Source organism: Tursiops truncatus, chromosome 8 (genome assembly GCF_011762595.2).
Source record: "Tursiops truncatus isolate mTurTru1 chromosome 8, mTurTru1.mat.Y, whole genome shotgun sequence".
In the NCBI taxonomy this organism is placed as follows: domain Eukaryota; kingdom Metazoa; phylum Chordata; class Mammalia; order Artiodactyla; family Delphinidae; genus Tursiops; species Tursiops truncatus.
This window is the reverse complement of record NC_047041.1, coordinates 15,260,221-15,285,962: the sequence shown is the minus strand read 5'-3', so window position 1 is coordinate 15,285,962 and position 25,742 is coordinate 15,260,221. Positions and strand designations below refer to the sequence as shown.

The window sequence follows — 25,742 nt, the reverse complement described above, 5'->3', positions numbered from 1 at the left end:
CACGCTTCTTGTTGGAGTGTCCAGGGTCAGGCTTCAGGAAGTCTCAAAAATCCCTGCCAAGAAGTTGTCCACGCTGGCAGCCCAGGTTTAGGACAGGTGTTTTCTGGGAAGAAGGCTTCTCTGCTTGAGCCTAGGAGAGATCGCAGGCTGTATTTCCAAGGGAGGAGTTCCTTTTTCTCTTGTGGGAGCTCTAAAGGTTTCTCCTGGTCTTTACCATGGGGTTCGTGAACGAGGAGCAGGGTGGGCAGCTGTAGAGGTGGCCTGCTCCCATCTCCTTTCAAGAGACCCTGCAGAGGGGACCTTGGGGGATTAACGGCCTGCAGCTGCTGAACCTTTGATCCACCCCGGCTCGTGCCAAGGCCGGGCTTGTTGATGGAATTGATGGGGTGCAACGGGCCCCGGAGCAGGGCCATTTTCTGCATGACGGCTGCGAGACTGTCCATGGGGCCGAGACCCTTTCAGAACTGTGCTGTGGCCTGAGGCTCTCCTACTCAAGCCCCCTCCTTCCCTCTCCCATGTCACAGGTCTCAGACCTGCGTTCCGAAGCCTCTCCCCACCTCCCGTATCCTCATGGGCATTTCCCCCACTTGGTCTTCTACACACCTCACCCCATCTGGCACCTGCTGCCCAGAGGACTCACTTGATGGTCCTCCGACAGAGGAGCCTGGCTCCAGGGCTGCTTATGCAGCCCCCTGAGGCTATAGGGAGAGAGCTACCCTCATTGCTGTGCAAGAAGTGTACCCTCCTGATATTTCCTCCCTGCTGCCTTTTAAAAATGAAAACTCTAGACTTTGGTACTTTTCTCTCATGCGGTTCTCCGTCATCATCCTCGTAAACAAATATTGACTTCTGAGCCTGCCATCTAATGGGGCTGGAATGAGCCAGATTTATCACTCGAGAAAGTGATGGGTGGTGACAGAGTTGTATAGTGCAGTGCACTGGATTCCAAGCTCCTCAGTGGACGGGGGTCAGGTTGGGTGTGTTCAGATCACCATAGAATTTCAGAGTCGGTGGAGCTGGGCTGGAGCCAGGAACCTGTGTTTTTAAATGCTTTTGAGGTGTGGGATAGCCATTGGTTTCAGAACTGTAGGCATCAAGGAATGGCAGCTCCGTCTTGTAGCAAGTCTCTAAACCCTTTTATTAATTCCTGACGTCTTCCTTTCTGACACGGTCTTCTGCTCCCTAGGAATCTCCAAGAACAAGCCAGCCAGAGGAGAAGAAGGACACTTCTCTGGATTCCGACGCTGCCAGCCCCCCTACTCCTGGCAAGCTCTTCGGCCGACGTGCAGATAGCAGCCTGAGCAGTGCCGATGGCCAAGGGCAACAGGGAACAGGGGCAAGTTGGCTCCCAGAAAAAGAAAAGAATGAGAAGAATGATCCCGGGATGTCCAGGAGTGTGGCGGACCCCGGGGGTGACCCCGCGGGCGATCAGCCTGCCAAAGCCAATAAAAAAGAGGCACCAGAGGACCCGGTGGATGCAAGAGAGGAGGGTTCCCTGCAGGAAGAGGCAGCAAAGGAGCCAAAGAAGGAGGCTTCCGTCCCGAAAGAGAGCAGATCAGAGGCGAGCGAAGTAAGTCACCTTGTCCCGTGGGCAGTTGCTGGCTGCAGCCCTCTGCTGCTCTCTCATGCCCTGTGCACGTTGCTCTTCCTTCATCTTTATTACTGAGTCAGGAGCTGCATTTGCAGGCCCGGCAATGGGTCGGCAACATCAGCCAGAACTCTTAATTGTGACAAATATGCCCAGACCCAGCAGGCAGTAAAATCCTGAATGAAACTCCAAACCTGCTGGCACTAGAAATTCAGAGCAGAAAATTGCTTTTCCGTTGGCACCTCCTGGGGTATTCCTATTCCTCTGGTCTCCCACTTACTTCCTCTTGCCATTTCCTGCCTCCCCCTCCTACTTCTTGACATCAGTTTGGGGTGAGTCATGGTTGCAGCCTGTGTTCCTGCAGAGAGAGGAGCCTGTTGAGGGGAGTGGGGGGGGGACGTTTGGGAGTGTCCTGCCCCGGCATTGGTCAGTTAGGGTACAAGAAGACTCTTCATTGGTCTCTCTGGCTCCTTTGAACAACCCAAGACACGGGAGTCTTGCTTGGTAAGATCAGGCCAGTGACTCGGATGGATAGAAGTAGGACCCAGCTGTGAGAGCATTTGGCATCTTTATTTTCCAGCCCTTAGTCCCGCCCTTCCTCCAGGTGGATGGTGAGGGAATTCATTTAAAGAGCTTTTAGCTACTTCCTGGAAAAGATACTCTCATCTTGTTTTCCTAGGATCCCATCAAACTTCCCCACTGCCGACTTTCTAACCATCTCCCACTCTGCTTCACTTGGCCCTCCTTCCAAGTGTAAGGAGTGTTGCCCTGCCCAGCCTGAGGGGGCCGGGGGCAGGTGTCCAGAGAGAATGGGAGGGTCCACAGGCCTCTTCCAGGTTTTCCAGAAGAGGTGGATTTCGGTTTGGGTTCAGCCCTGTACTGGCACCGTGGATAGTGATCACGACCCTCTGTCCTCTGCTCTGGTGACTTCTCTGTGGGTCTGTCTCCCCAGGAGTCAGAGATCAGTGAACACATGAAGGAACTACAGCCCTCAGACTCCACTGCTTCTGACCCCAAGTCCTTTCTTGGCCTGGTGAGTCTGAGATGGGGGGCAGCAGAGTGGTGGTGAAGAGCATGGGTTTGCGAGGTCCTGTGTTTGAGTGATTCGCTGAGCATCTCACAGCTTGTAAGTGGGGAAGTTAGGACTCAAACTTGGGTCTTGTCTAACTCCATTTTCTCAGCCCTGCGTACTAAGGATAACACTACCTACTTTATAGGTTTGTTGTGAGAAGCAAGTGGTGTAAAGAGTATAAAACATTAGCATATAAACATTAAACAGACATAGCTGTTATTACTATTACTGCTGTGTGAATTGCCTGTGAGATCATATGAGGTCATTGCCTCTGGGCTCTAGCCCAGGAGCATTACATGAACCTAGGAGGTTAGAGACTGTGTGTTTATGGAATCACTGAGCCATGGTGAGGACCAGTCCTCAGGCTCTCAGGCTCTGACCAGGAAGGATGCTGTGGTGTGGTATCATTTCCCAAGTTACGACTTTGTCCTGGAATGCCAGCATCCATGGTTTCTTTGTCCCAGCGCTTCCACGCAGCCTGCTGTAGCCTGGCGTCACTTGCCAGGTTTGTTATCTATGGGGAGGAGTTCGGGGTGCTTTCTGGCAGAGCACTTTTTCCAGAAACCACACTCCATCTGTTCGGAGGAGGCAGATCAAAGGGAAGGGATTAGTGGGAGAGGGTCAGGGATGAACAGTAATGATACGAGGGGGTGCAGAGGAATTAGGAGGCTGTGCGCTCAAGCCCCTCACTGAGCCATGGGCTTAGGAACCAGATGGCAGCTGCATTGAGTGGAGTAGAACTCACGCTGAAAGGGAAATGTCATCAGCAAAGAAAACCCACAAGCTAGGAACGGGAGGCAAAGTCCTTGTTGGCACAAACCGTCATGAAGAATCACTGTGTCACAGAACTCTCTGAAGCAAGGGCCCCGGCCCTGCTGAAGGAGCCACTGTGTGGAGGAACGGGCTGCCCATCGGCATTTTTCTTCTCTACGGGAGTGGGTGGAGGAAGCCACAGACAGCAGGACCAGACCTTGGCTGGGCGCGCCTGCATTTATCAGGGCTGATGACAGAACTGTCCCTGTTAGCGTGCTGTCAGGTAGCCGTCCGTCACCTAGCCCAGTGACGATCTTGGGCTCGGAGGGGGCGGGCTCGTGGCTCTGCGGCAGCCAAAGGGCTGCGGGGAGCTGGCACCTGTGTGGGCACTTGCTGCCCGTCCCAAAGAGAAGCTGGTGGAGGAAGTGGCCCTAATTCATCCCCATTGTCCAGAGGGACACCTGTATGGGAAGGGGAAGGAACCAGCTGGGTGGAGCCTGGCAGGCCCTGGTGTCCAAGCTGCCCACAGGGCTTCTGGGCACTTTGGCCTCCTGGTTGGGCACCAGGAGGGAGAGACAGCTGGAAAGTGACATGCTTTGCAGCACATGTCACACAAAGAGCTTGGGCTTTGGAGTCGGCCCAGGGCACTTCTGACCCCCAGCCCTATTGCTTACCAGATGCGTGACCTTGGATAAATTACTTGGGCTCTCAAACTGCTTCCTCTGTGAGATAAGAATAAGAGGATCAGTCTCATAGGGTTACTTTTTTCCCTGTAATTTGATTATGAAAAATTTCAAACATACTGAAAAATTAAAAGACTTTTACAGCGAATAGCCTCATTCTCACCACCTGGAGTCTACAGTGAACAGTTTACCGTACCTGCTTTGCCACATACCTTTCCATCCAGTCGCAGTGTTAATTTTGAAGGTGAAATTAATGAGTAGCTGTCGGGGTGCTTGGTACAGTGCCTGGCATGTAGTAGGCGTCTTTCTGGAAGGTGGGGGTGGAGGAGAGGCCCTGTATCCCTGGTGGGCGCTGAGCGTGACAGAGGAGAGCTGACCTCCCCGTCCCTACCATCTCCAGGACTTCGGTTTCCACAGCCGGATCTCGGAGCACCTGCTGGATGTGGGCATGCTCTCCCCTGTCCTGGATGGAGCCCGCTGGGAGGTGAGTCTCTCTAGGGCTGGGCTGGAGCCTCACTTTTGAGGATAATCAAGAGCTGAGTCCTGCCCATCCCAGGGTGCATTTCTGGGAGTTCTCTCCCTTCTGATTCATTAAGGCAAGGCCCTGACGGTGCCTGTGATGGGGCTTCCGACACACATGCTCTGTTGCTGCCGTGAATTCAGTCATTCCATGTCCTCCACCGCCATATATTTATCTGTTTATCCAGTCACTTAGCAACTGAGGGCCGACCACTTGCTCCCGTGCAAAGCGCTGTGTAGTGTGTGGGTTTCAAGGCACTTCCCAACCTGGCCCATCCAACCTCTGCAGCCTCATCCTCAGCCCACCGCCCATGCCCCGGCTGTGCCCACCACTCGCCGTTCCCCTGGGGCCACACCCTCCACCCCCTTCACCACTCTGCCCGCTGGGCTGCTTTTCCTTTTGTCCCGGCAAGCTCTTTCTTGGTCTTGGAGGTCCACCTCTGACGTCACCTCCTCCAAGCACGATTTATCGTTCCTTCCCTTGCTCCCCTTAGTGCTGCTGCTTTTGTTTTATGGTTCTTTGTCTCCCCTGCCAGATGTAAGCTCAGACACAGACCCTGTCCTTAAGGAGCTTGAAGCCAAGATCATTTTTGCCTCCTCTGTAGGGTTGTTGAGAGGAGAGCGATTCTGACTTGTGGTCTTTGCAAGTCTGAGCGGGCATTTGGTTTGGGTGAAACAAGGTATTTAATGTGAATCAGGCCTGGGTGCCCTTAGTGAAGCGAGTCCTGAGACAGGATGGAGTTACAAGGTCGGTTGCATTTGTGCCTGACATGTTCTTCTTGGTTCTGCTGGACCTTGGTCCCCACCGTCTGCAGCACTGCGGTTTGGAGGCCTTGAAGGGCACAGACAAGGCCAGGTGGTGTTTGTCAGGAAGGCTTTGGAGCAGGTGATTTGAGAGACACCTTGCTGAGTAGGCTGGGCAAGGTGAATTTCCATTGCTCCGTCTCCAGAATCTGGCCAGCATTAGAATACTTGGGGGGCTTTAAAGAAGACAGATTTCTAGGGCCTGCCTAAGACCTCATGAGGCGAGCAGCCTCTTTTTGGGCCATGCCACTTGGTATAAAGCAGTAGCAGGGCCTGGCTTGCATTTGGTTCTCATGAGCACCCTCTGGCAGCCGCCCTGGCAGAGGGGGCCCTAAGCTGTATCTCATGACCAGCGTGGGGCAGCGCTGGGTGCTCAGGTTGGCTGACCGCGTGGAGCCCTTTGCAGGATTGTGTCTGCCCCTCACTTCAGGGCACGGAGGGGCTGAGCAGGGAGGTAGAGCTGGAGGGACAAGAAGCAGCCTCTTTGTGGGACGGATAGAACCATAGGTACAGTCCCCTTTGTCTTTCCGGGGGGCACTTGTCCGTTTTCCATATTCTCTGGATCTCTCCCAAGGCCAGGGCCAGCACAGAAGCTTAGAACTGAGCTAAATTAATTTTTGTTCACTTAAACATTTTTTGTGCATCTTTATTGAGATCCAATTGACATAAATAAACTGGACACATATAAATGGTACCATTTGATAAGTTTTACCATATGTATACACCTTTCAAATCACCACCACGGTCAAGATAATGATTATAATGAATTACAAACATGATGAATTTTATAATAGGTTACAAAAAATGACCATAAAGTTATTTCAAATAATACAGAAGGTCAAAGTCTTCTACTTCCTGCAGCCTTACTCCCTCCCGCAGGTAGGGACTGTTAGTTTCCATTAACATTTTTCATGTGCCTTTCCGGACAATTTTCTGTACACATATAAGCATGTATTTATTTTCTATTTGTTAATCTTTTTTTTTCCTACAGAAATTGGAACTGTGCTATTAAAAACTGCTTGGCAATATGCTCTTCAAATTCGAGAATAGACCCTTAACTGATTTCTGTGCTATTTCAGGTCTGCCCTACTCCTCTTATTGGTTGCATAGCATTCTGCTTTATGAATGCACTGTGACTTACTGGGATTTATTAAACTGAGGACTGCATCATAAACAAAAAACAAAACCCCGGAGCTAAGTTTAGGTTGGGGAAGTGGTGTTTCGAGCAGTCTTAGGCCGGAGGCTTAGAATGTGCTTGTGTCTCCCCTTTCTAAAGAGTGCCGATATGCCTGATTTCTTTGTCTGGTTCCTTTGACTCCCTTTCTCGGGCAAAAATGTCTAGGGAGCAGGTAAAAACTCTGCTCAAAATACCTCTGTCTGCGTACTTACCCAAGGTGTCCCTTATTCTGTAGCTGGGGGCTAGTTGAGTTTCTAGCAGAAGTATGGAAGGTGAAATAAGGAAATAGACAGGCCTTGTCTGTAGTTTGTCCTTTCTGATTCAGGGCTCCGTCCGCCGATATTAATTACAATCACTGCACTTTGTTACCCATCTTGTATTTTAGTCTGTGAAATAGATTGGCCTGTGTGATTGTTTTTGTTTTTGTTTTTCCTTGAAAAGAGAGGGGGAGCTGTCTGCTGAGCTCGTTGTGAATTGTAGGGAAGACAAGTTGTGAGTTGAGCTCTGGAAGGGAAGGAGGTGGGGTGGGAGAAGGGCGGCCCGCCCCGCCATTGTCTGCGGTCTCTGCCCGGCTGATGCGATTAGGAGTGGCAGCGCTGGCAGGGAGCCCTTCTGCTGCGGGCACCAGGAGGCACTCCCAGGCAGCATTGCTATTTTTCATGTAATCTGGGGGAGCTGGCTTATAGTTCAGACCCATCCAGATGGCAGAGTCCGCCACAGCTGCCGGGGCTGAGGCTGCCAGTGGAGAGGTGTGGGGGGCTGGGGGCATGGGGCTGGGGACACGGAGGTGTGCCAGCCCGGCCGGAGCCCTACTGGGGAAGATGGAGTGAGCTGTCTGTCTCCTGCCCCACGTCTCCTGTTAACCCTCGTGTCCCGGAACAGACAGGGCTCCTGTCAGTGTGACAGAAGGAGTGCAGGTCCTAGGATGGGGACTGGCACTGGCAAAGCTGGTTTCTTCTGTGTTTTGTTTTTCCTCAGGCTGGGGAAGAGGAGAGGGGGTATGAGGAGAGCTCGTACTTGTGGCATTATGCCTTCTTTTGGGCCGGAGTCGGGCTTTCTGTACGTGATCTCATTTAATCTTCACCAGAAGCCCTGTGAGCGCTGGTTTGCTATCCCGTTTCGTAGTGGAGGAGGTGCTAGAACAGAGGGGTGAGTCCAGGCTGACTGCCCTACTCTCCCCGCGTGACCTCACCCCTGCAGAAAATATGTGAATGCATCAAGAATAGTCCTTTTTCACCAGCTTGCTAAATTTGCCTAGACGCCTAAGCTTTAAAATGAGATTTGGGGTTGGCTTTCTTTTTTGTTTTGCGCTGCCTGGCTGGTAAAATCCCTGACTAGGAAGGGGGCATCATTGTCTACTGATGGGACCTGGGTGTCGGGGGAGCAGAGGAGCGCCCCGTCTTCCTCCCTTCAGGTGCCCACACAGTGCCCTTCTCGTCTGGAGTACAGCTCTCTGTCATTTCACCAAGTCTCCATGTCTCCAGGGTCCTTCCTCTTTGACGCGCTTGTCTGCTGTGCCCAGTCTTGTTCGCTTAATTTGAGCGTCCCCGATTATCACTGGCACTGGTGGTCTGGGGCCTCTGTGGATCTGGGGTGTTCATGGATGGCTCCGCTTTGTACAACTGGCAGTGAAGGGTTTCCAACTGCAGAAGGCAGGATTTTCTTTTTCTTATGTGTTCTGCTTCAGCCTCTGCCTCTGCCTGCGGTGGCTTTAGTGTCTGACTCATCCTCCCCAGGCCAGCAAGGCTGGCCCTGGGAGCAGCTGTGAGCCTGGGGGCTTAGCCAAAGCCCCAGGGCCTTCACTGTGCAGTAGGCGACCTTCTCTTCTGCATCCCGAGTGGTCCTCACTCACCAAGAGCCACCTCTCAGTGCTTCCTCCTGGCATGAGAGTCAGTTGGAGGATTAAAGGACCCAGTGCAGACCCCCCAACCCCCAAAGTATACACTTTCCACTGCTACTTGCCTACAGGCCCAGAGGTTGGGGAGAGAAGACAAGGATGCCAGCCAGTCCAGCCAAGATGAGCTGCAGAGCAAGAAGTCCAGAGACTCGGAGAGGTATAGTGCGTGGGAGGCCACCCTCAGGGGCTTTGGGATGGCGTGGACTTGGGCAGAATTCCTGGCTTTGGTCTACGTACCTCAGTGTGCTCCTGCCTGAAGGCAGATGGTGAACTGACTGGATGGCCTTGCAAAGTCTGCGTGTGTGCGTGTGCATGTGCGTGTGCGTATGTGTGTGTGTACGCAAACCAAGTCAGGAGTGGGAGGTACTGCTGGAGCATATGGGAGTACTTTGTGCCCATAGCACCATTGTGGGGACAAGGCTCTGTCCTTTTCATCAGATTGGATGAAGCCTTGTGTGTCCCTGCTCGTGGGCCAGGGCTGGATAGCCTGCTCGAGGTCCGGGGGACCATGTTAGAGGGTCGGTAGTGCAGCTCAGAGCTCCGAGCCAGGTCTTACCACATCAGAAATGGCCGTGGCTGTGTGTGTGTGTGTGTGTGAGTGAGAGAGAGAGAGAGAGAGAGAGTGAGAGACAGGAGCTTCCAGCTTCTCAGACCTGAGCCCATGATAAGAGAAGGGCTGCCACCCTGGAAGGGGAAGCGGGTGGTCGTGATACTCTTTGGACCCTGAAAAGCTATCAGCATTCTTACTTGAAGCTGCAGCTTCCTGCATTGCCTATAGTCTGACCGTTGGAGTCTGGCTTCTCTTTTTCTCCCTCTTTTCTGCTCAGTTCTTCCATCATCACCCCCCGCCCCCAACACACACACACACACTCTCCCCAGCCCCACTGATGGCAGGAATGCATACACCTGTGAGTGTGCCCAGCTCTCACTCCTGGGCCAAGCAAATGCAGCCCAGGGACCTGGGAAGGCTGAGTGTAGTCCAGGCAAAGGGAGAGCTCCGGAGGGAGTTCCTTCGTCCTGCTTTTCTGGCTGCTTTGACCTCCATGGGCTCTCCATGGAGGTGGGGCCCCGGCTGAGGTCCAGCCCGCAGGAGGCATGGACCTCGGTCCCCGTACTCCACTCCCCAGTTCTCCTGCCGCTGTCCGAGTGGAGGTCCTGACTCTGCTGCTCTGCCCAGGTTATCTCCTCCTCTTCTGCATGGGGAGCGGCTCCAGAGTCCCCTTCACAGCCAGGCCACGGATGAAGGGCCCCCGCAGCCCCTGGAGGAGCAGCTGGAACAGAAGGGGGCAGAGGAGCCTGGGGAGGGCTCTGCAGGCAGCCCCACGCCCCCTGGTTCCCTGCAGAGGTAAGGGTGGGCTGGAAGCCTCCCAGGGTGGGCGTGGCGGGCTTGGAGAGGTGGGGAGAGCAGGGGGCGGGGTTGCAGCCTAAGCATCCGCCACAGACATTTCTGCTGAGTGTTTCACACAAGCTGGAGAGTTAGGAAATCTGCCTCTTCCTCGTCCTTGGCCTACAGCTAAAGTCGGGGTGCACAGTCTGATTAGGGGAGCTTAGAAACTCTGGAACTAGCAAGTATGTCTTCTGACCCAGCTGCCCTCCTGCCAGGGGCCGGGGCAGAGACTGCTGTCACCCTGGACTAGGCTGTTCCTGCCAGGGGGGCCATTTCCCCCGGTCCCCACCTGCCAGCCCCCTCCTTCCCAGCAGGCATCCCACTGCTAGTCACTCAGCAAGCCTGTGGGGAGCCCTGCTGGGTGCGGGGCCCAGGGCTTCCCTGAGGCCAGCTGAAAGGACCTTCACTCCCTAGCCTGCTCCAGAGCCGGTGTAGACTTGCTAGTTTGTTCCCCTGGCAAGAGAAAGACGCTGGTCTTAGAGCTCATCTGGTTGGAATGAGTCACTGGGGGAGGCTGCGTAGCAGCCGTGTTTAGTTGGCAGCATCCGCGGAACTCTGCTGTGTGCAGAGCCTCTCCTGGGTGCCATAACCATTCTGCATCCCACCTGGGACGCGAATATCTGGTCCTTCAGTGTAAACTGCTCGGGGAGAGGCAGGGAGGGGAGCTGGGATCTGAGACCCGAGATAGGGAAACCACAGGTCTTGCCAGGGCCGCTGCCTCCTTTGTCCCCATCACAGACCTTTGACCCTGAATGGGGTACACCTGGAGCCTCTCACCTTCCTCTGGCTTTAACACAGTTGCTTCCTTGTTGCTGTCAAGGGAGGAGATCCCAAGCCCACCTGCCGCCCACGAGAGGGGCGAGGAGCAGTGCTCCCAGGCTGAGGGGCTGGGCCCTGGGCAGGATGAGGCCGAGGGGCCCAAGGAGAAGATGGCGGTCGGCCCCACCCTGCCAGTCTCGCCAGAGGCGTAAGGGCCAGTTTTCACATCTGTCACTGCCCTGCACTGTGTGTGGATTGCTTCAGTGCCCATCTGGTCTTGGATGGTGGGGAGGGGATGCTCTGGCTCCGGCTCAAGGAGTGGAGTGGGGGGAGAGTGAGCGAACCCTTGGTTCTGCGTGCAACCTTGACCCCTAAGCAGCCCCCGGGGCTCCCCTGGTCAGCACCTGGGGTACGAGGCTGGAAGCGAGGGGGAGGGGGGAGGGTATCTCCTGGGTCATTAGCAGAAACCTGGTAAAGCGTGTTTTCCCCTCTACCAAGCATGTTTTTCTTTGAAAAAATTATTGAGGTATTTATATACACGAAAGTACATACATCTGAAATGTCCAAGTCAGTGAGTGTTTACATACGTATACACCATATCACAACCACCCAGATCATTAGCAGAACATTCCCATCCCTCCTGAAAGTTTCCTCAGGCCCCTTTCCTCTCAGTCCACCTGCCCTAGGTCACCGCTATTCTAGCTTCTGTCCCATAGATTCGTTTTTCCAGTTCTCTAGCTTCAGATGAATGGAATTATCCAGGACACAGTATATATCTTTAGTGCCTGGGTTCCAAGCTCAGCTGTGCTCTTGCACCAAGCACGTCTAAAACTTAGAAACCTTTCCGCTCTCCTCCCCTTTCTCACCGCTTTTAGAGATCAGGAACCTGAGGTTCAGGGAGGTGAAGTGATTTGCCCAAGGTCACGTCGCCAGTCGGTTGCAGAATTAGGACCCGAGCCCTCTAGTCGCCCGAGCCGTCGACTTCTGACTCTTGCTCTGTAGCCACCGTGCCTTTTCTCTGCATGGAGAGAAACGGGTGTCAGGGTGATACAGGTTTTCCTGTCTGTGAGCTGAGCAGTACAAGAGGATGAAGCGTCCTCAGGATTCGGGCTGACTGTTGGGCAGAGACAGGTTCATGCCCTGATTACTCGCAGGAAGCGTCACCGAGAGCTGGCGGGGCACATGAGTGCACGATCTCCTGTCATCGCTGTAGCGCTGCAGGAGTGATGTAGGGAAGGGGTAGCCCGTTTTTCAGGTGGTGATATATCCCACAGTGACAGCTCTGCCCCTGAGGAATGACACAGCTTTCCCAGGTCCCCTGGGTGGCTGTGGGCAGCCAGATCAGGGTGCTTTTGATGAGGACAGGAGGTGAGTGGGGTTCAGAAACAGGACCCTCTGGGCAGAGGTCAGAGGGCATTTTCCCAGGGCTTCTGGCAGAGAAGCTGGCCAGTGAGGCTCCTCCTGGCTGCCTGGGCTGATGAGTCCGTCCCCTTCCTTTGTGTTTCTCCTCCCATCCCAGTGAGGCTGCCCCTGCTGGGGGGCTCTCTCCTGGACCACACAGTTTCAGTTTACACAGCGCCCTTAGGAAATGTCTGCTGTTCCTTTCCTAAGTCTTCTCAGGCTCCATAACTTCCTTGTTATTGATCTTTACAGCTACGTTAAGAATGGATTGATTTTCTGGGATTCGTGGGGAGTGGCTCTGTGTCTGTGCCTCATTTGTATCCATGGGATTTTCATTTGTGAAGGTGACTGAGTGACAACACAGAGAGGCCCATGCCACTGAAAGAAGAATTTGTTCCTTATATTTCCAGAGAGAAGAGGGCATGCCACGCCGGGTGGGGCCACGTGGGGAAGGACCAGGCTTGGCCAGGAGGCCGAAGAGGCGAGAAGGAAGAGCATAACCCAGAGTCTTCATTGGGGTTCTCGTGGGAAGCAATGGGCGAGACAGGGTAAGTACCCTGAGCGAGTGGAGGGGTGGAAAGTTGGAATAATTTTGGAGGGCTCTGGGCCTGGTCTCTAGTTACCTGGTGCCTGGCCCTGGGTGATTTTGGGCGTGGGAAATAGATCAGGAGATGGTAGGGGGTGTAGGGATTGGTTGGTTTGCATGTGAAAGACATACTCCCTTTGCTGTCTCTAAGGATTGGCTGATCTGGGAGGGGGCACCCTCTCCTTGACCAGCCAGCTTTTTCAGATGCCATAACATCATGAAATACAGAAAATAAAAAGCATGATTAGTAGAGCCTGTCTCCTGCATAGATAGTGTCAAGCTGAATCAGGAGGAGTTCAGAGCAAAGGGCAGGTCAGGGAGTGCAGGGAGGGCTAGCAAGCAGCCACCGCTGTGCTTGCTTTGTGGCCAGAGGCCTGGGTCTGGGAAACAAGGATACCCTTCCGTTTGTCATCCCAGCATCTTTCATGAGGTGTGTATAGAGAGAGGGTAAATGAATGAAAACAACTGGGTTGAAAGTGAGCGGAGACAAGATCCCTGATAGTGATCTGAGTTTTAGTGGTACCCTGGCCATTTCAGGGCCATGGGTATCATATCCGCCTCCCTCTCCTCCCTCCCTGCCCGCCTTCTCTCTTTGCTTTCCCTCATACGGCTCAGAGTAACTCAGTGGCCCGTCTGAAAGGACGACGCTCTGACTGAGCCTCTTCTTGGCCACTAACTGTTGCAAACTGTGTCTCACTGATGCTGATACCTGAGGAGTGGCCTAGAAATCAGACCTGCCTCTTCCTCTGGAGTCTTCAACTGCCCAGTTATCTCATAGATCTTTCAGGCTCACTGTTTGACCGCCTCGGACCTAAGCTGGGAGTTTGGGACACTCGATCTTTAAAACAGGGACACGGAGGAGAGGCCCACTGAAAAGCAGCCCCATTTGCCTGTGTGCCAGACGTGCAGGCAGGCTCAGTGGTGCGTGCAGCCTGGGCACACACGGGCACGCCGGCTGATGCCCCATCTCTCCGCAGCATCTGTCCCCAGGGCTCCACACAGCTACGTAGCCCACAGGGGAGAGAGACATTAAAAGGTACCATCTCAGGGAAAAAAGATGATTTCAGCTCAGGCTGGAAATGAGTTGGAGGGTTGATGAGGCTGAGAGCTGCGGGGGGAGGCTCTTTCCGAGGGCGGTATTCTCAGAGGAGGTGTCTTGATGCACGTCTTACATCTGCATCAGTCGGGCTGGGACAGGGGACTGAGAGGAAGCTGGGAATTGGAAGCGGGGAGACGGGCTTGGGAGCAGAAGAGAACTGAAGGCAGGACTCAAGACTGCTTCTGGTCTGAGTCATGATTTTAGGAAAGATCTTAATGATATTTCAGAGATAGCAGAAGCCTTTTGTGTCTTCCTTCTCTCTCTGGCCTCAAGGGGCTGAAATGGAATTCCAGAGCCCTTGTTTACTTCTGCTCTTCTAATTTGATCCCGCCCGCCCGCTGCCTTCTGTCTCCTGCAGTGTGGGAGCTGAGGGAGGAGGGAGTTTTACATCCCCAGCGGTGGACGGGGGACTGGCTCCCCTCTTGGGCTCTGGCCCCTCTTGTCCTTGATTGGACCACGCCCATATGCCGTTGGGGTCCACTGGGCCACCGTGCCAGGCCTGCCGCAGCTGGAGCACCGTGGGAGAAGATGGTGGTTGGGTGGCCAGACCAATTTCTGATGTAAGATTTAGGGACCTGGGAATGCCAGCATGTCCTGGCCTTTAGGAAAGCCGCTCTGGGAGGCAAAACACTTTATCCCGCTTATGCTTTCGTTGCTTAAAATGTTCTTGGGGTTTCTCTTTGGGTATCTCCTTTAAGAACCAGAATACAAGCAACATAACAGCCTTCATTATAGACATCTCTTTAACCGATACCAGTGTTCCTTATCTTACCACCCGCCTTATGCATCCAGGTTAGAATTTCTTTTACACATTTCCAAACAGTGAATTCACTCTAAGCAGATGAAGTTGTGGCATCATCGGGGAGATATGGAGCCTGGCATCTGGTTGTGCTCTTGCTCCTGTCTTTGGCTTAGGGAAGGGTCTCCTGCCCGGCTCCCTTGGCAGAGTGGGGAGGACGGTTTCCCATTCCTGGGCCTCCATGGACTGTTCTAGGTCTCAGGGCTAGGAGTTCTAGCAGCGAACTCCTAGCAGCAGCTGCTGCTGCTTCTCCCGCTGGCTCATACACACTGGCCTCTGTTCAGTTTGAGAGTCAGAGAGCAGCCGCTGGGGACTTCCCAAACTGCTGGCCTTGAGCCTCAAGTAGCAGGGAGAGCCCTGGTAGGGAGTCGGAAACAGGGCCATGAGCCACTCTGGGGAGGAGTCCATGAGGGACAGAGCTCTGCTCTCTTCCTGCTGCCGCCAGCCCTTGAGCCACAGCTTGGGTGTTCACTCAGGCCACAACCCACCAGATGCCCTGAGAGCCTCCTACGGGCACCCTCATCCCCAGGCTCTCGGGGCCTTTGACAGCCACCGTGGGGCTTGTCCTATAGAACGAATGCTGCCTGTGTCTTCGAGAGGGTAGCCTTGCTGCCCGCCCTTGGGTACAGTGATTTGCACTACGATTCCTGACCCTGGGCCCTCTGTTAGGGGGGCTGTATGTGCTGTTCTGTATCTGTATAAATCCTAGTGCCGAAAGGTGGGTGGATAGTAAACCTAGTGAAATGCTGCTTCCACCCTTGGCAGGCGATCTACACAGCCTGCGGCTCCCCCAGAGCAGCTCTCAGAGGCTGCACTGAAGGCCTCGGAAGAGGCGGTGGCCCAAGGACTCGAGCAAGAGCAGAGGGGGCTCCTGGAGTCCAAGCGAGAGAAGATGCCGCGGCTGCAGGAGAAGCTGTGGCAGGAGGAGGAGGCGGCGGAGACCCTGCAGCTTCACCGGCAGAAAGAGAAGGCGCTCAGGTCCCGCCCCGACCCCAGTCCAGCTGCCCCAGCTGTGCAGGGACACCCTCCTCCCACCCTGGCAGCCACGGGGATGCCCGGGGCCCCTCCAGGACTGCTCCCCAGTGGCCCGTGTGGAGGGGTGGGCTCCCTGGCCAGGGCTCGTGCCTTTCCTCTTTTTGGGGAGGACTTGGGAGGCGTGATCATGATGAGGGTAGCTAATATTTTTTGAGAGATTACACTGATCCATATGCTTTATGTCTATTAATTTGTTCAGTCCTCGGAATGGCCCTTATGAGGTGTCGTCATCAATTCTGTTTTGTAGCATCTATAATATAGACGAAGAAACTGAGGCACAGAAAGGTTAAGTAGCTCGTCCCAGGTATGGAGGCTCGTAGGCAGCAGAGCCCGGGTTAACCCAGGCGGTTTGTCTCCGGAGAACAACTACATCGTCCTCTCTCGGGAGTCAGGGCCCTGTTGGAACCCGCTGAGATTGGGAGGGACCACGTGAGGTGCTCTCGGACCCAGAAGTTTCTATTTGGGTTCCTACTCTTTGAGTAGCTGTCTGCGAGGCCCTAGACAAAGGCGACATGGAAGCCTGGGCTGGGCCCACGTGTACAGGATTGTGTGTATGTGTGCTGGAGTTTCATTTTTATAGGAAGAGGCAGTTCAGGGCTGGCATGATGGCTACACAGAGTCACCAGGTCCCTGGTCTCCTTTCATGTCTCTGCCATCTTTAGTGCTGGGTTTTACTCTCAGGGTCTCTTTACAGTCCAGTATAGCTGCTGGATCTCCAGCCATCGTGTCTGTGCTCCAGGCAGGAAGATTAGGGGCACCTTCTAGCTCATTCAGTCCCTTTGAAGGCACTTTCCTGGAAACTTTACCCAATAACTTCTGCTTATTCTTTAAAGGAGTTTTCCTGGAAACTTTACCCAATAATTTCCACTTATATCTGGCTGGCTACCCCTGGTTGCAAAGGCTAACTGGGAAATGTAGTCCTTCAGCTGGTCCTCTGTACCTGATAGAAAAAAAATCAGGGTTCTCTTAGTAAAGAAAAATGGGAGAATGGATACTGAGAAGGGTAGTAAGCAATCTCTGTCACAGTCCCAGGATGGGAAAGGTGCTACAAAAAGATGTTAATATATTTCACTTACTTAGCACTTAAACTAAAGGCTAAATCTTGTCCTCTTGGACAGAACATCCGAAAGTGCTAGAGACTTGCTATTTTTCTATCATATGTAGCAAAGACTTATAAAAATATTTATGCTTAATTTAGAGAAACTAACAAAGCCAACACCCAACTACCCAGAGGGTTGGGGACAGTCTCTCTCATTAGCCCAACACAGGATCGACTGACCCTGGGTCCATCCTTATGTCACCCCTCCTGGATCCCCAGCCAGAGTGCATCCCAGAGGACAGATCTTCCCACAGCATCTTCCTCTTCCAGCCAACTGAAACTTGGGGCGGGGGCCCACCCAAACAGGGTGCAACTCAGCTTACCTTGAGAGACAGTGCCTGGGAGGAAATCCCCGTGGTGTCTCCCTGCCCACCTACCAGGCTCCTCTCTCTTCCCAGTCACCCTCAGCTGGGCTGACTGTGCCCTTTGTCCCTCCCCAAACCCCCCAACTGCAGAGGGGGCCTCCCAGAGACCTCTTAAGTCGTGGTGAAAACCAGCCGCCAAAAGGGTCCGACTCAGGGCCTGAAACACAGTAGTTGCTCAATAAATGATGGCTCTTGATTGTAAATCTTTTCAGTCGAAATCAGTACAGTGTCAGCGGTCTTGACTAAGTGGTTTCTCTGTGGGCAATGCCTTGCCTGGCTGTCTTCCAAGTAGTTTATCACGAGAACCCTGCTTCTGTTTACGTGTGAGCCTTTCTGAGGGGTGGCGCCTCCTCTTTGCTGGGAAACTGCCACTTGGTAGAAATTTCTGGAAACCCCAGCCAACCTTGTAGCAAATATTTCTCGAATGAGAAAGCAGGCAGTAAGGCAGACAGACTAACTCTCAGTTTCTTTAGTTACAAAACAAGGAGATTGAGTTTAGTTGTAAGATGAAGAGAGAGAGTTGTAAAATGCAGGGCTTAACCTCTAAAGACCCTTCCAGCTCTGCCATTCTGCGGTGCTACGTGTAACATTTGGCCACGGGATGAAGAGAAAGGGTTTCTGGGGAATCTAGAAGGAAGGATTTTTACTTCACTCAAATTTTCTGTCATCATGGAAGAGAGCAGTGGTGCTGATAACTTAAAATAGGAAATGAACCTAAATCTTTTCTGGCTTTGGAATTCACTCCAGAAGCTTTTCAAAGAAATTGTCTTCTGAATCGTGCACAGCACACAGCCCCTGGTCACGTGGGGGCCGCAGGAGGGTTGTCTGCTTGGGATGAGAAGGGTACTATCATTAGTCTGCAAGTAAGGTACCCCTCATAGATAATGAAAGCTTGCTTATAGTTTAGGCCTGGTTGATACTGTTCAAATTCAACAAACATGCATTGAGTACCTACGTCATATCTGTTACTGTGTTTGGCACTTAGGATAAAACAGGTTTTAAGACAAGACTCTTTCTCTGGAGAAGCTCCCAGGCTTGTAAGGAAAACACACATACAAAAGATTAATTAATTATGGTGCAGTGTGATGCGTGGCACCGAGCGGCGTGCTTAAGAAAGGTCCTCATATAAAGTGTGTTGGGAGCAGAAAGGTAATTGATGAACTTGGAAAGACTTCTCTGAGAGGAGGGAGCTGGGTGTTGAACAAGGAACATGGGTTCATCAGGTAGGAAAGGGGATTCTAGACGGGGGAACCAGCATGAACAAAGGCCAAGAGGCAGGGAAGAGTGTAGCGGGGTTTAGAGGGGGTGGCTCATCTGCTGTGGCCAGAGCTGGGCTGGAGTCAGACTGGATCCCACCTTGAGTGAACGCCACCAAGGTGAACCTGGAGGCCGAGGGGAGCCTTTGGCAGAAATGCTGTGCTGGGATCATGGAGCCTGTAATCTACTTCCGGCTGCAAAGAGCAGGTGGTTCATAGCCCCTCTAACCTGGGGAGGTATTAGAGGGAGGCAGCAGGACCCAGAGGCTGAGGTTAGACTCGTCTTTAAGACTTAGGAAGCTTCGGACTTCCCTGGTGGTGCAGTGGTTAAGAATCCGCCTGCCAATGCAGGGGACACAGGTTTGAGCCCTGGTCCGGGAAGATCCCACATGCCGCGGAGCAACTAAGCCCGTGCGCCACAACCACTGAGCCCACGTGCCACAACTACTGAAGCCTGCATGTCTAGAGCCCGTGCTCTGCAACAAGAGAAGCCACTGCAATGAGAAGCCCGCGCACTGCAAGGAAAAGTAGCCCCCGCTCGCTGCAACTAGAAAAAGCCCGCGCACAGCAACAAAGACCCAAGGCAGCCAAAAATAAATAATGAATAAAAAATAAAATTAAAAAAAAAAAAAAGACTTAGGAAGCTTCACAGGCAGGCTACGGGCTTTTGGAGGCCGAGAGCCAGGGGTTATGCCTAAAAGAGGGAAGGCCTTGTGGTCCCGCCAACAAACTTGCCTTTCCTTTGCTTCACAGTTCCCTGACGGAGCAGCTGCAGAGAGCCACCGAGGAAGAGGAGAGCCTGGTGAGAGAGCAGGAAGGCCAGAGGCTGTCCCGGCTCTGCGCCCAGGTGCAGTGCAGCGTGGAAGCGGATGAGGACCAAATCAGGTGAGTGCAGGCTGTGGGCTGCCCGGCCCCCTGGAGGTCCACCCCCGCCTCCCCCAGTGCCCAGGCCCATCCCCACCCGCTTGTCTGCCCAGGGCCGAGCACGAGGCTTCCCTGCAGAGGCTGCGAGAAGAGCTGGAGTCTCTACAGAAGGCTGAGAGGGCCAGCTTGGAAGAGAGAAACAGGCAGATGCTGGAGCGTCTCAGGGAAGACATGGAGGCTTCGGAGAAGAGAGAGCAGGCCGCCCTGAACACGGAGAAGGAGAAGGCCTTGCAGCAGCTGAGGGAGCAGCTAGAGGGGGAGAGGAAAGACGTGAGCAACCCCCTCCCCACCCCAATGTGATCCTGGGCTGCCTGGGGAGGAGCTGAGCGCTGAGGAAGAGGAAGCGCCAGCCTTGGGGCGCAGGGTGGGGAGCCAGGTGGAGAACGAGTGTCTGCGTGGATGGGCAACGAGATGTCGGGCCGGCTGTCTGGGCCCATGTGGACCTGGCCTGTGCATTTGGGAAGATTTCATGACTGAAAGAACTTAAACCAGACCAGAGCTCTTGAGACAAAGGGGCCTCGTCCTTGTCCCTGAGGGGCAGCTGTGAGGACCTCGCGTTTCTCTCCTTTCCTCCCCTGCCTCAGAGCGAGAGGCTAGCCCACTCAGAGGAATTTTTTCTCCTTTGTCCTTACTCCCTGTCCCTCCAGTCCAGTGGGTCTGTCTCTAGGTAAGAGGCTGAAGTAGGTAATAGGCCACATGGAACTTCTGTTTTCTTTTGGTGATGGGTGGAGTTTCAGCTCTCAGGCCCAGGGTGTCTGCAGCAAGGCGTGGGGGTGTGGGGACATCATTGTACTGCACGCGCTCTGGGAGGTGGTGCTCAGACGCGCAGGCCTCCCTGCCTGGTGCTTATGCACAGGCAGGAGTGTCGCCTATGTACCGGTGGCCTAGAGGCGGGGGAATGGAAGCCGTGACCGAGCCTTACTGAAAGGCCCCTCCACTCTGGCGTTCACGTCCCCGTTCGTTTGCGAGGTGCAGACTTGAGGGACAGTTATTTTGGAGGAATCAAAGATGTGCCTGCGGTTCCCCTGGAGTGCTTAGCTCGAGAGGCATTGGGGGTGGTCTTCTGGCTCTCCTCGTCTCAGCTCAGAGCCCGGCCAGCCTGCCCTGCGTCCTCACAGGCCCTCTGCTCTGCCCCAGGCGGTGGCAGTGCTGGAGAGGGAGCACAGGGAGGAGCTGGAGCGGCTGTCTTCCTCGCTGGAGGCCAAGCACAGGGAGGTGAGGCGCGGTGGCCCTGGCCGGCGGGGCAGACCCTGGGCATCCTGGGGTGTGAGCCGCGGGACCCCTTCACCCACACCCCGTCCCCTAGGGAGGGAGTCTCCCTCTCCTGCAGCCCCCGGGGGGATGGGTGCTGGGACCCTGGGAAGCGAGTCCCCCGCGGCCACTCTGCAGCGCTCTCTGCGGGTCACGCTCCCCTGTGTGGGTGCCTCCTCAGGTGGTCTCCAGCCTCCAGAAGAAGATGGAGGAAGCTCATCAGAAAGAGGAGGCCCAACTGCAGGAGAGCCTTGGGCGGGCGGAGCAGAGAGCTCATCAGAAAGTTTATCACGTTCTCGAGTACGAGCAAGAGGTGAGTGCTGGTCTGCTCCTTCGACTGTGTACCTGTCGTGGACACTCTGACGGTCGGCCGAGCCATCCTGGCCCAGGGGTCCTCTGCTTTGCTTTGGACAGCTCAGCTGGGGTCAGGACTTCAGGGTCCGTTTTCATGCCTTAGCTCCCTGGAGGCCAAGTGCTTCTCCACCCCCATGCCCTCTATGTGAGGAGGAGGGTGTGCTGGGTGTGGCCGTGTGTATGTCACCTGACGTGTGCACGTGGGGACATCGGGGAGGTTGTGTCACATGTGTGTATGAGTCCCTTCAAGTGCTTCAGTCCCCGGGGGCTGCTCCAGCCTCAGTCTTGCATGTCGCATCCCTGCCGCCTGCCCTGCAGCTCAGTGGCCTCCTGAGAGAGAAGCGCCAGGAGGTGGAGAAGGAACACGAGAGGAAGATGGACAGGATGAAGGAGGAGCATCAGCAAGTGGTGGCTGAGGCCAGGGAGCAGTATGAAGCCGAGGTGACCTCACCACGTTCCCTGGCACTTGCACGCGCGCACACACACACACCCCGGGGTCACATACCCACACACCCCACACACCCCAGGGTCACACACACACACACCCCGGGGTCACACACACACACACCCCACACACCCCAGGGTCACACACACACACACACCGGGGTCACACACACACACACACACACACACACACACACCCCACACACACCCCAGGGTCACACACACACACACACACCCCACACACCCCACCCCCCACACCCTGAGGTGACTTCACCACGTTCCCTGGCATGTGCGTGCACACACACACACACACACACACACACACACACACACACACCGGGGTCACACACACCCCGGGGTCATTCCCAGCTGGCCGGAGGGCCTGGGAAGGGGACCACCTGTGGTCAGGGATGGTGGGAGGCTTTCTTTCCTGGCACCCTGCAATGGTGAGATCGTGTTTTGCCTTTTTACTAAAGCATTAGGTGAGGAGCGATTCCTCCCCATCAGCAGGCTGCACTTTGCTCTCATATTAATAATAGCTGACGTGTGTTGAGCTTGTACGACGTGTCGGGCACTGTCCTAAGCTCTTTATGTATATTACCTCATTTAGTCCTCACGACACCCTTAGGGGGTTCATACTATCATTATCTCTATTTTAAAAAGAGGGAACTGAGACTTGGGGAGTGTAAGCAACTCTCCCAAGCCCACCCTGGCTAGTAAGTAGAGGAGCTAGGATTCAAGCCAGAATGTCTGACTCCAAAGTCTTCAATTTTAACCACCCAACACCGTGCCACCAGGGTTAATAGAAATTCCAGGACACCAGGAAATAGACTGGCAAGAGCCACCCAATATTTAGATATTATCTGCCCAACTTCAGCCTTCGGTGGGAGCGTTCAGTGACTTAAGTGGACCCATGCCGGCTTGCTCACGTTGGGGGTGGACGAGGGGGCGGGCTGGTGGCTGACTTTAGCCCAGAGCCATGCCTCTACCCAGGGTTTCTAGGCTACTCCTCCAGTAACTGGAACCAGTATCCCAGACTCTGCACCAGGGCAGAAATAGCGGCCCATCGTGGTGAAATGTAGTTGACTCCCTTCCCAAACCAGTTCTGCCCTTGCTGAGGAAGAGTGAGAATTTAGTAACGATCTCTCTTCCCTTAAGGAACGAAGGCTGTACGTGCAGGGGTGGTGGGTGAGGCCGGCTTCCACCCAGGGATTTCTCAGCACGTCTGACCAGCATTGTTTCAGCAGCAGAGAGCCAGGGTGCAGGCTTTCTGGGGGCGGGACCTCGCCGTCCTCAGTGCTCTCCTGCTCTTCTCCAAGAGTCGGCCTTAGAGGCCTGTTGGGGTCCCTGATGGCACTGACCCAAGGCTGCAGGGTGGGCTGTGGTTTTAGGGGTGGGAGGGGCGGCTGTGGTTTCCCATCGGCGGCCCCACCGTCCGTGCAGGAGAGGAAGCAGCGGGCCGAACTCCTGGGGCACCTGACGGGAGAGCTGGAGCGCCTGCGCAGGGCCCACGAGCGGGAGTTGGAGACAGTGAGGCAGGAGCAGGACCGGCAGCTCGAGGACCTGCGGCGGCGGCCCCGGGAGCAGGTGGGGGCCCCGGACAGACGGTCGCTTGGGGCCCGCCCTGCCCGACCCCTCCACCCCGGGTAGAAAAGTGCTGGGGGCCGGCACTGCAGCAGCAGCAGACGGAGCTTGACAGCTTCAGGGGTGGGGGTCTCTCGCTGGCCATGCGCAAGCTGGGGCATCCTTGCGCTTTTGTTTTCTGGGCCGGGGAGCATCCCCAGGACTAGAGGCGGAGGTCAGCAGCCCCAGGGCCTCGGGGTTGGCACCTTCGCCTCTCCTCGCCCCCGCTGAAATAGATGAGAGGTGGTGCTCTGCTGGGAGGCCGTGGGGGCAAGTGGGGGAAGCCAGCCCAGCTTGGAGCGGGCGGTATGGGGTGGTAGGTCACAAACCCCTCCTGCCGCTCAGCACGTGCCTGTGCTCTTGCTACGCTCACGGCTTTCTCTCCACCTACACTTCTGTGCAGGAAAGGAAACTCCAAGATTTAGAGGTGGAGCTTGAAACCAGAACCAAGGATGTCAAGGCCAGATTGGCTCAGCTGGATGTCCAGGTGCGGGAGCGGGGGCGGAGGACAGGTTCTCGGGGGCCCTGGACCTTGGAGTCAGCTTCCCCGGGAGAGGACCCGGGGCCCGGAGATGGCCAAATGGCCGGTCCTCTCCTTCGCCCGCAGGAGGAGGCCGCCCGGAAGGAGAAGCAGCAGCTCCTCGATGTGCAGAGGCAGTTTGCGTTGGAGCGCGAGGTTTGGCGGCCTCTCCTGTCCTCTCTCCTCTATCTCCCCTATTCCATTTCCTTCCCTCCCGCACCCCTTTGTTCACCGGATCTGTCCAGGGAATTGGGTTCCAGACTGTGTTGGCTGCTATTGCACAAATAGCCCCAGCGTGTGGGACCAGCTCAGGAGCCGCCGCGGGTGGGCCCGGTGGGGGACACTGCCGCTGACGGCAGACACAGGCCTTCAGTGTGCCTGGTTCCATCCTCTCCCCATTGCTCTTCCCTGTTGTCTGGTGCTGCCCGCTCCCTGCCTGCCCCGCCCCCCCCACCCCCCATGTCTCTGGGTGTGTCTCTCTTTCCTCCTGCCCCCAGGAAGCCGCAGCCACCCGTCAGCACCTGGAGGAGGCAAAGAAGGAGCACAGCCATCTGCTGGAGTCAAACCGGCAGCTCCGAAGAATCCTCGAGGAGCTTCAGGCCCGCAAGTTGGAGCTGGAGTCCCAGGTGGATTTGCTGCAGGCCCAGAGTCAGAGGCTGCAGAAGCATGTCAGGTGGTCTGTACCCCTGCATTTAGCCACCCCTACTGCCTCTCGCCGGCCCTCTGACCTCTGCTGCTCATGGGCCCTTTCTACTCACGGCCCAGTTAACAGGCAGAGGTGGGGCCAGGTGGAGGGGCTGCGTTTTGTGGGGAGTTGGGGCTGTGAGTAGCCGGGGGTCCCTGGTTCTACTGTTCATGCCCCAGCTCTGCCTCCAGGGTCTTTGACAGGAGTGAAGGGATGGAGATGGTTCTCCCCGCTTCCCCCCAGGAGTCCTGACAGTGTGCTGCCTGGTCTGCTTCGTCATGTGACCCTGCCTCCCCCCACCTCCCCCCCTCGTCTCCCACCACAGTGACCTGGAGGCCAAAGCCCAGAGGAAGCAGGACTTGCTGAAAGAGCTGGCGGTGGAAGAGAGTGATGCTTCCTCACGATTTGAGCCTGATCTCCACATTGAGGACCTGAGGAAATCCCTTGGGACGGTGAGCTTTTCTGTGCCTTGGGAGGGTCAGGGTGGCTGGGCTAGGGCAAGGCTCCAGGCACCAGGAGGGGGCGGGCCTCCAAGAGTGCACCAGGAGGGGGTGGGGCTCCAGGAAGACTCTGGGCTCCTGGAGGGGTCCTGGCTCTGTTCTGCATAGAACCTTAGTCTCCTGTTCTTATCATTCCTAGTCCCCTTCTCCATCAGTCAGATTATATCTGTAAGTGAATAGTCCAGCGGCTGGCAGAACCATTTCTGTGTCTGGGCCACTAGGAGGGACTTTGGGGTCCTTGGAGCCTGTAGTGTATCTGATGTTACCTTCAATGGGCCTTTTCTACTGTGTGTCCTAGAACCAGACTAAAGAGGTATCCTTTTCCCTCTCCCAGAGCAAGGAGGAGACCGACTTGTCCTTGGACAGGTGAGTTCCAATAACCTGTCTTATTTTGAGTTGAGGATGCCAGGAAGGGGTAGGTGAGTGCCTGCGTCACAGAGCCGGGGTGGACTGAAACGTGACGGTGGTCTCCAGCGGGGCTCGGTTCAGGGAAGGGGCCCTGGGTGCCTGAGGAATCGTCTCTGACAAGCCAAGAAGGTGCCCATGGTGATCTCTGGCATCTGCTGACCTCTGCTTGTGGGTCAGGCTGTTGGGAGTGTCTAGCCATCTCTGGAGGCCTCAGGCACGTTCCCTTTCATAGTCAGGGTGGGAGGACTCAGCGCAGCCCGTGCCTCGCGCTCTGTGGGTATTTAGTGGCGATGTCCCCGCACTCTGCCTGGCCCCAGCACCGCAGTCTGTGCTCAGGGTGGGCATCTGCTCGGGAAGTGGTTGTGACCCACAGCAGGGGTTCTCAGAGAGTGTGTGTCCCCCTCCAACCCCCCGCCCTGTCCCCCGCAGCGCCCGGCACTACCTCTCTGCCGAGGGGGTAGCTCTCCGCAGCGCCAAGGAGTTCCTGGTCCGGCAGACGCGCTCCATGCGGAGGCGGCAGACAGCTCTGAAGGCTGCCCAGCAGCACTGGCGCCACGAGCTGGCCAGCGCTCAGGAGGCGGCCAAGGACCCGCCAGGCACCAAGGCCCTGGAGAACATGTGCAAGGACCTGGAGGAGGTCAGGAGCCCGGGGGAGGCCTGGGGCAGCCGGCGGCACTCCCTTTGGGCTCGCCCTCAGTTGATCATTCTGGGGACTACACGAGAGTGGTCACATGAGCCTTGGGGTCACTGGACA

The 25,742-nt window shown here is 55.3% G+C and overlaps 1 protein-coding gene across 5 annotated transcripts in view; it reads left to right on the top strand.

The window, feature by feature from the left end:
* Positions 1-25,742, top strand: part of CEP164 (centrosomal protein 164) — a 70,581-nt gene that overhangs the window by 39,032 nt on the left and 5,807 nt on the right. For 3 of the 5 annotated variants that reach the window (XM_073808159.1, XM_073808158.1, XM_073808156.1), the window contains 20 exons: positions 1,187-1,570; positions 2,541-2,621; positions 4,497-4,580; positions 8,565-8,650; positions 9,671-9,838; positions 10,701-10,847; positions 12,451-12,588; positions 15,290-15,502; positions 19,033-19,164; positions 19,257-19,473; positions 20,341-20,418; positions 20,636-20,767; positions 21,127-21,249; positions 22,696-22,839; positions 23,279-23,362; positions 23,483-23,551; positions 23,893-24,071; positions 24,406-24,532; positions 24,879-24,946; positions 25,418-25,625. In XM_073808159.1, the coding sequence (XP_073664260.1) occupies positions 1,187-1,570; positions 2,541-2,621; positions 4,497-4,580; positions 8,565-8,650; positions 9,671-9,838; positions 10,701-10,847; positions 12,451-12,588; positions 15,290-15,502; positions 19,033-19,164; positions 19,257-19,473; positions 20,341-20,418; positions 20,636-20,767; positions 21,127-21,249; positions 22,696-22,839; positions 23,279-23,362; positions 23,483-23,551; positions 23,893-24,071; positions 24,406-24,532; positions 24,879-24,946; positions 25,418-25,625 (2,862 nt within the window). The remainder of the gene's footprint in view (positions 1-1,186; positions 1,571-2,540; positions 2,622-4,496; positions 4,581-8,564; positions 8,651-9,670; positions 9,839-10,700; positions 10,848-12,450; positions 12,589-15,289; positions 15,503-19,032; positions 19,165-19,256; positions 19,474-20,340; positions 20,419-20,635; positions 20,768-21,126; positions 21,250-22,695; positions 22,840-23,278; positions 23,363-23,482; positions 23,552-23,892; positions 24,072-24,405; positions 24,533-24,878; positions 24,947-25,417; positions 25,626-25,742) is intronic. The other 2 variants (XM_073808160.1, XM_073808157.1) reach the window with 2 other exon arrangements.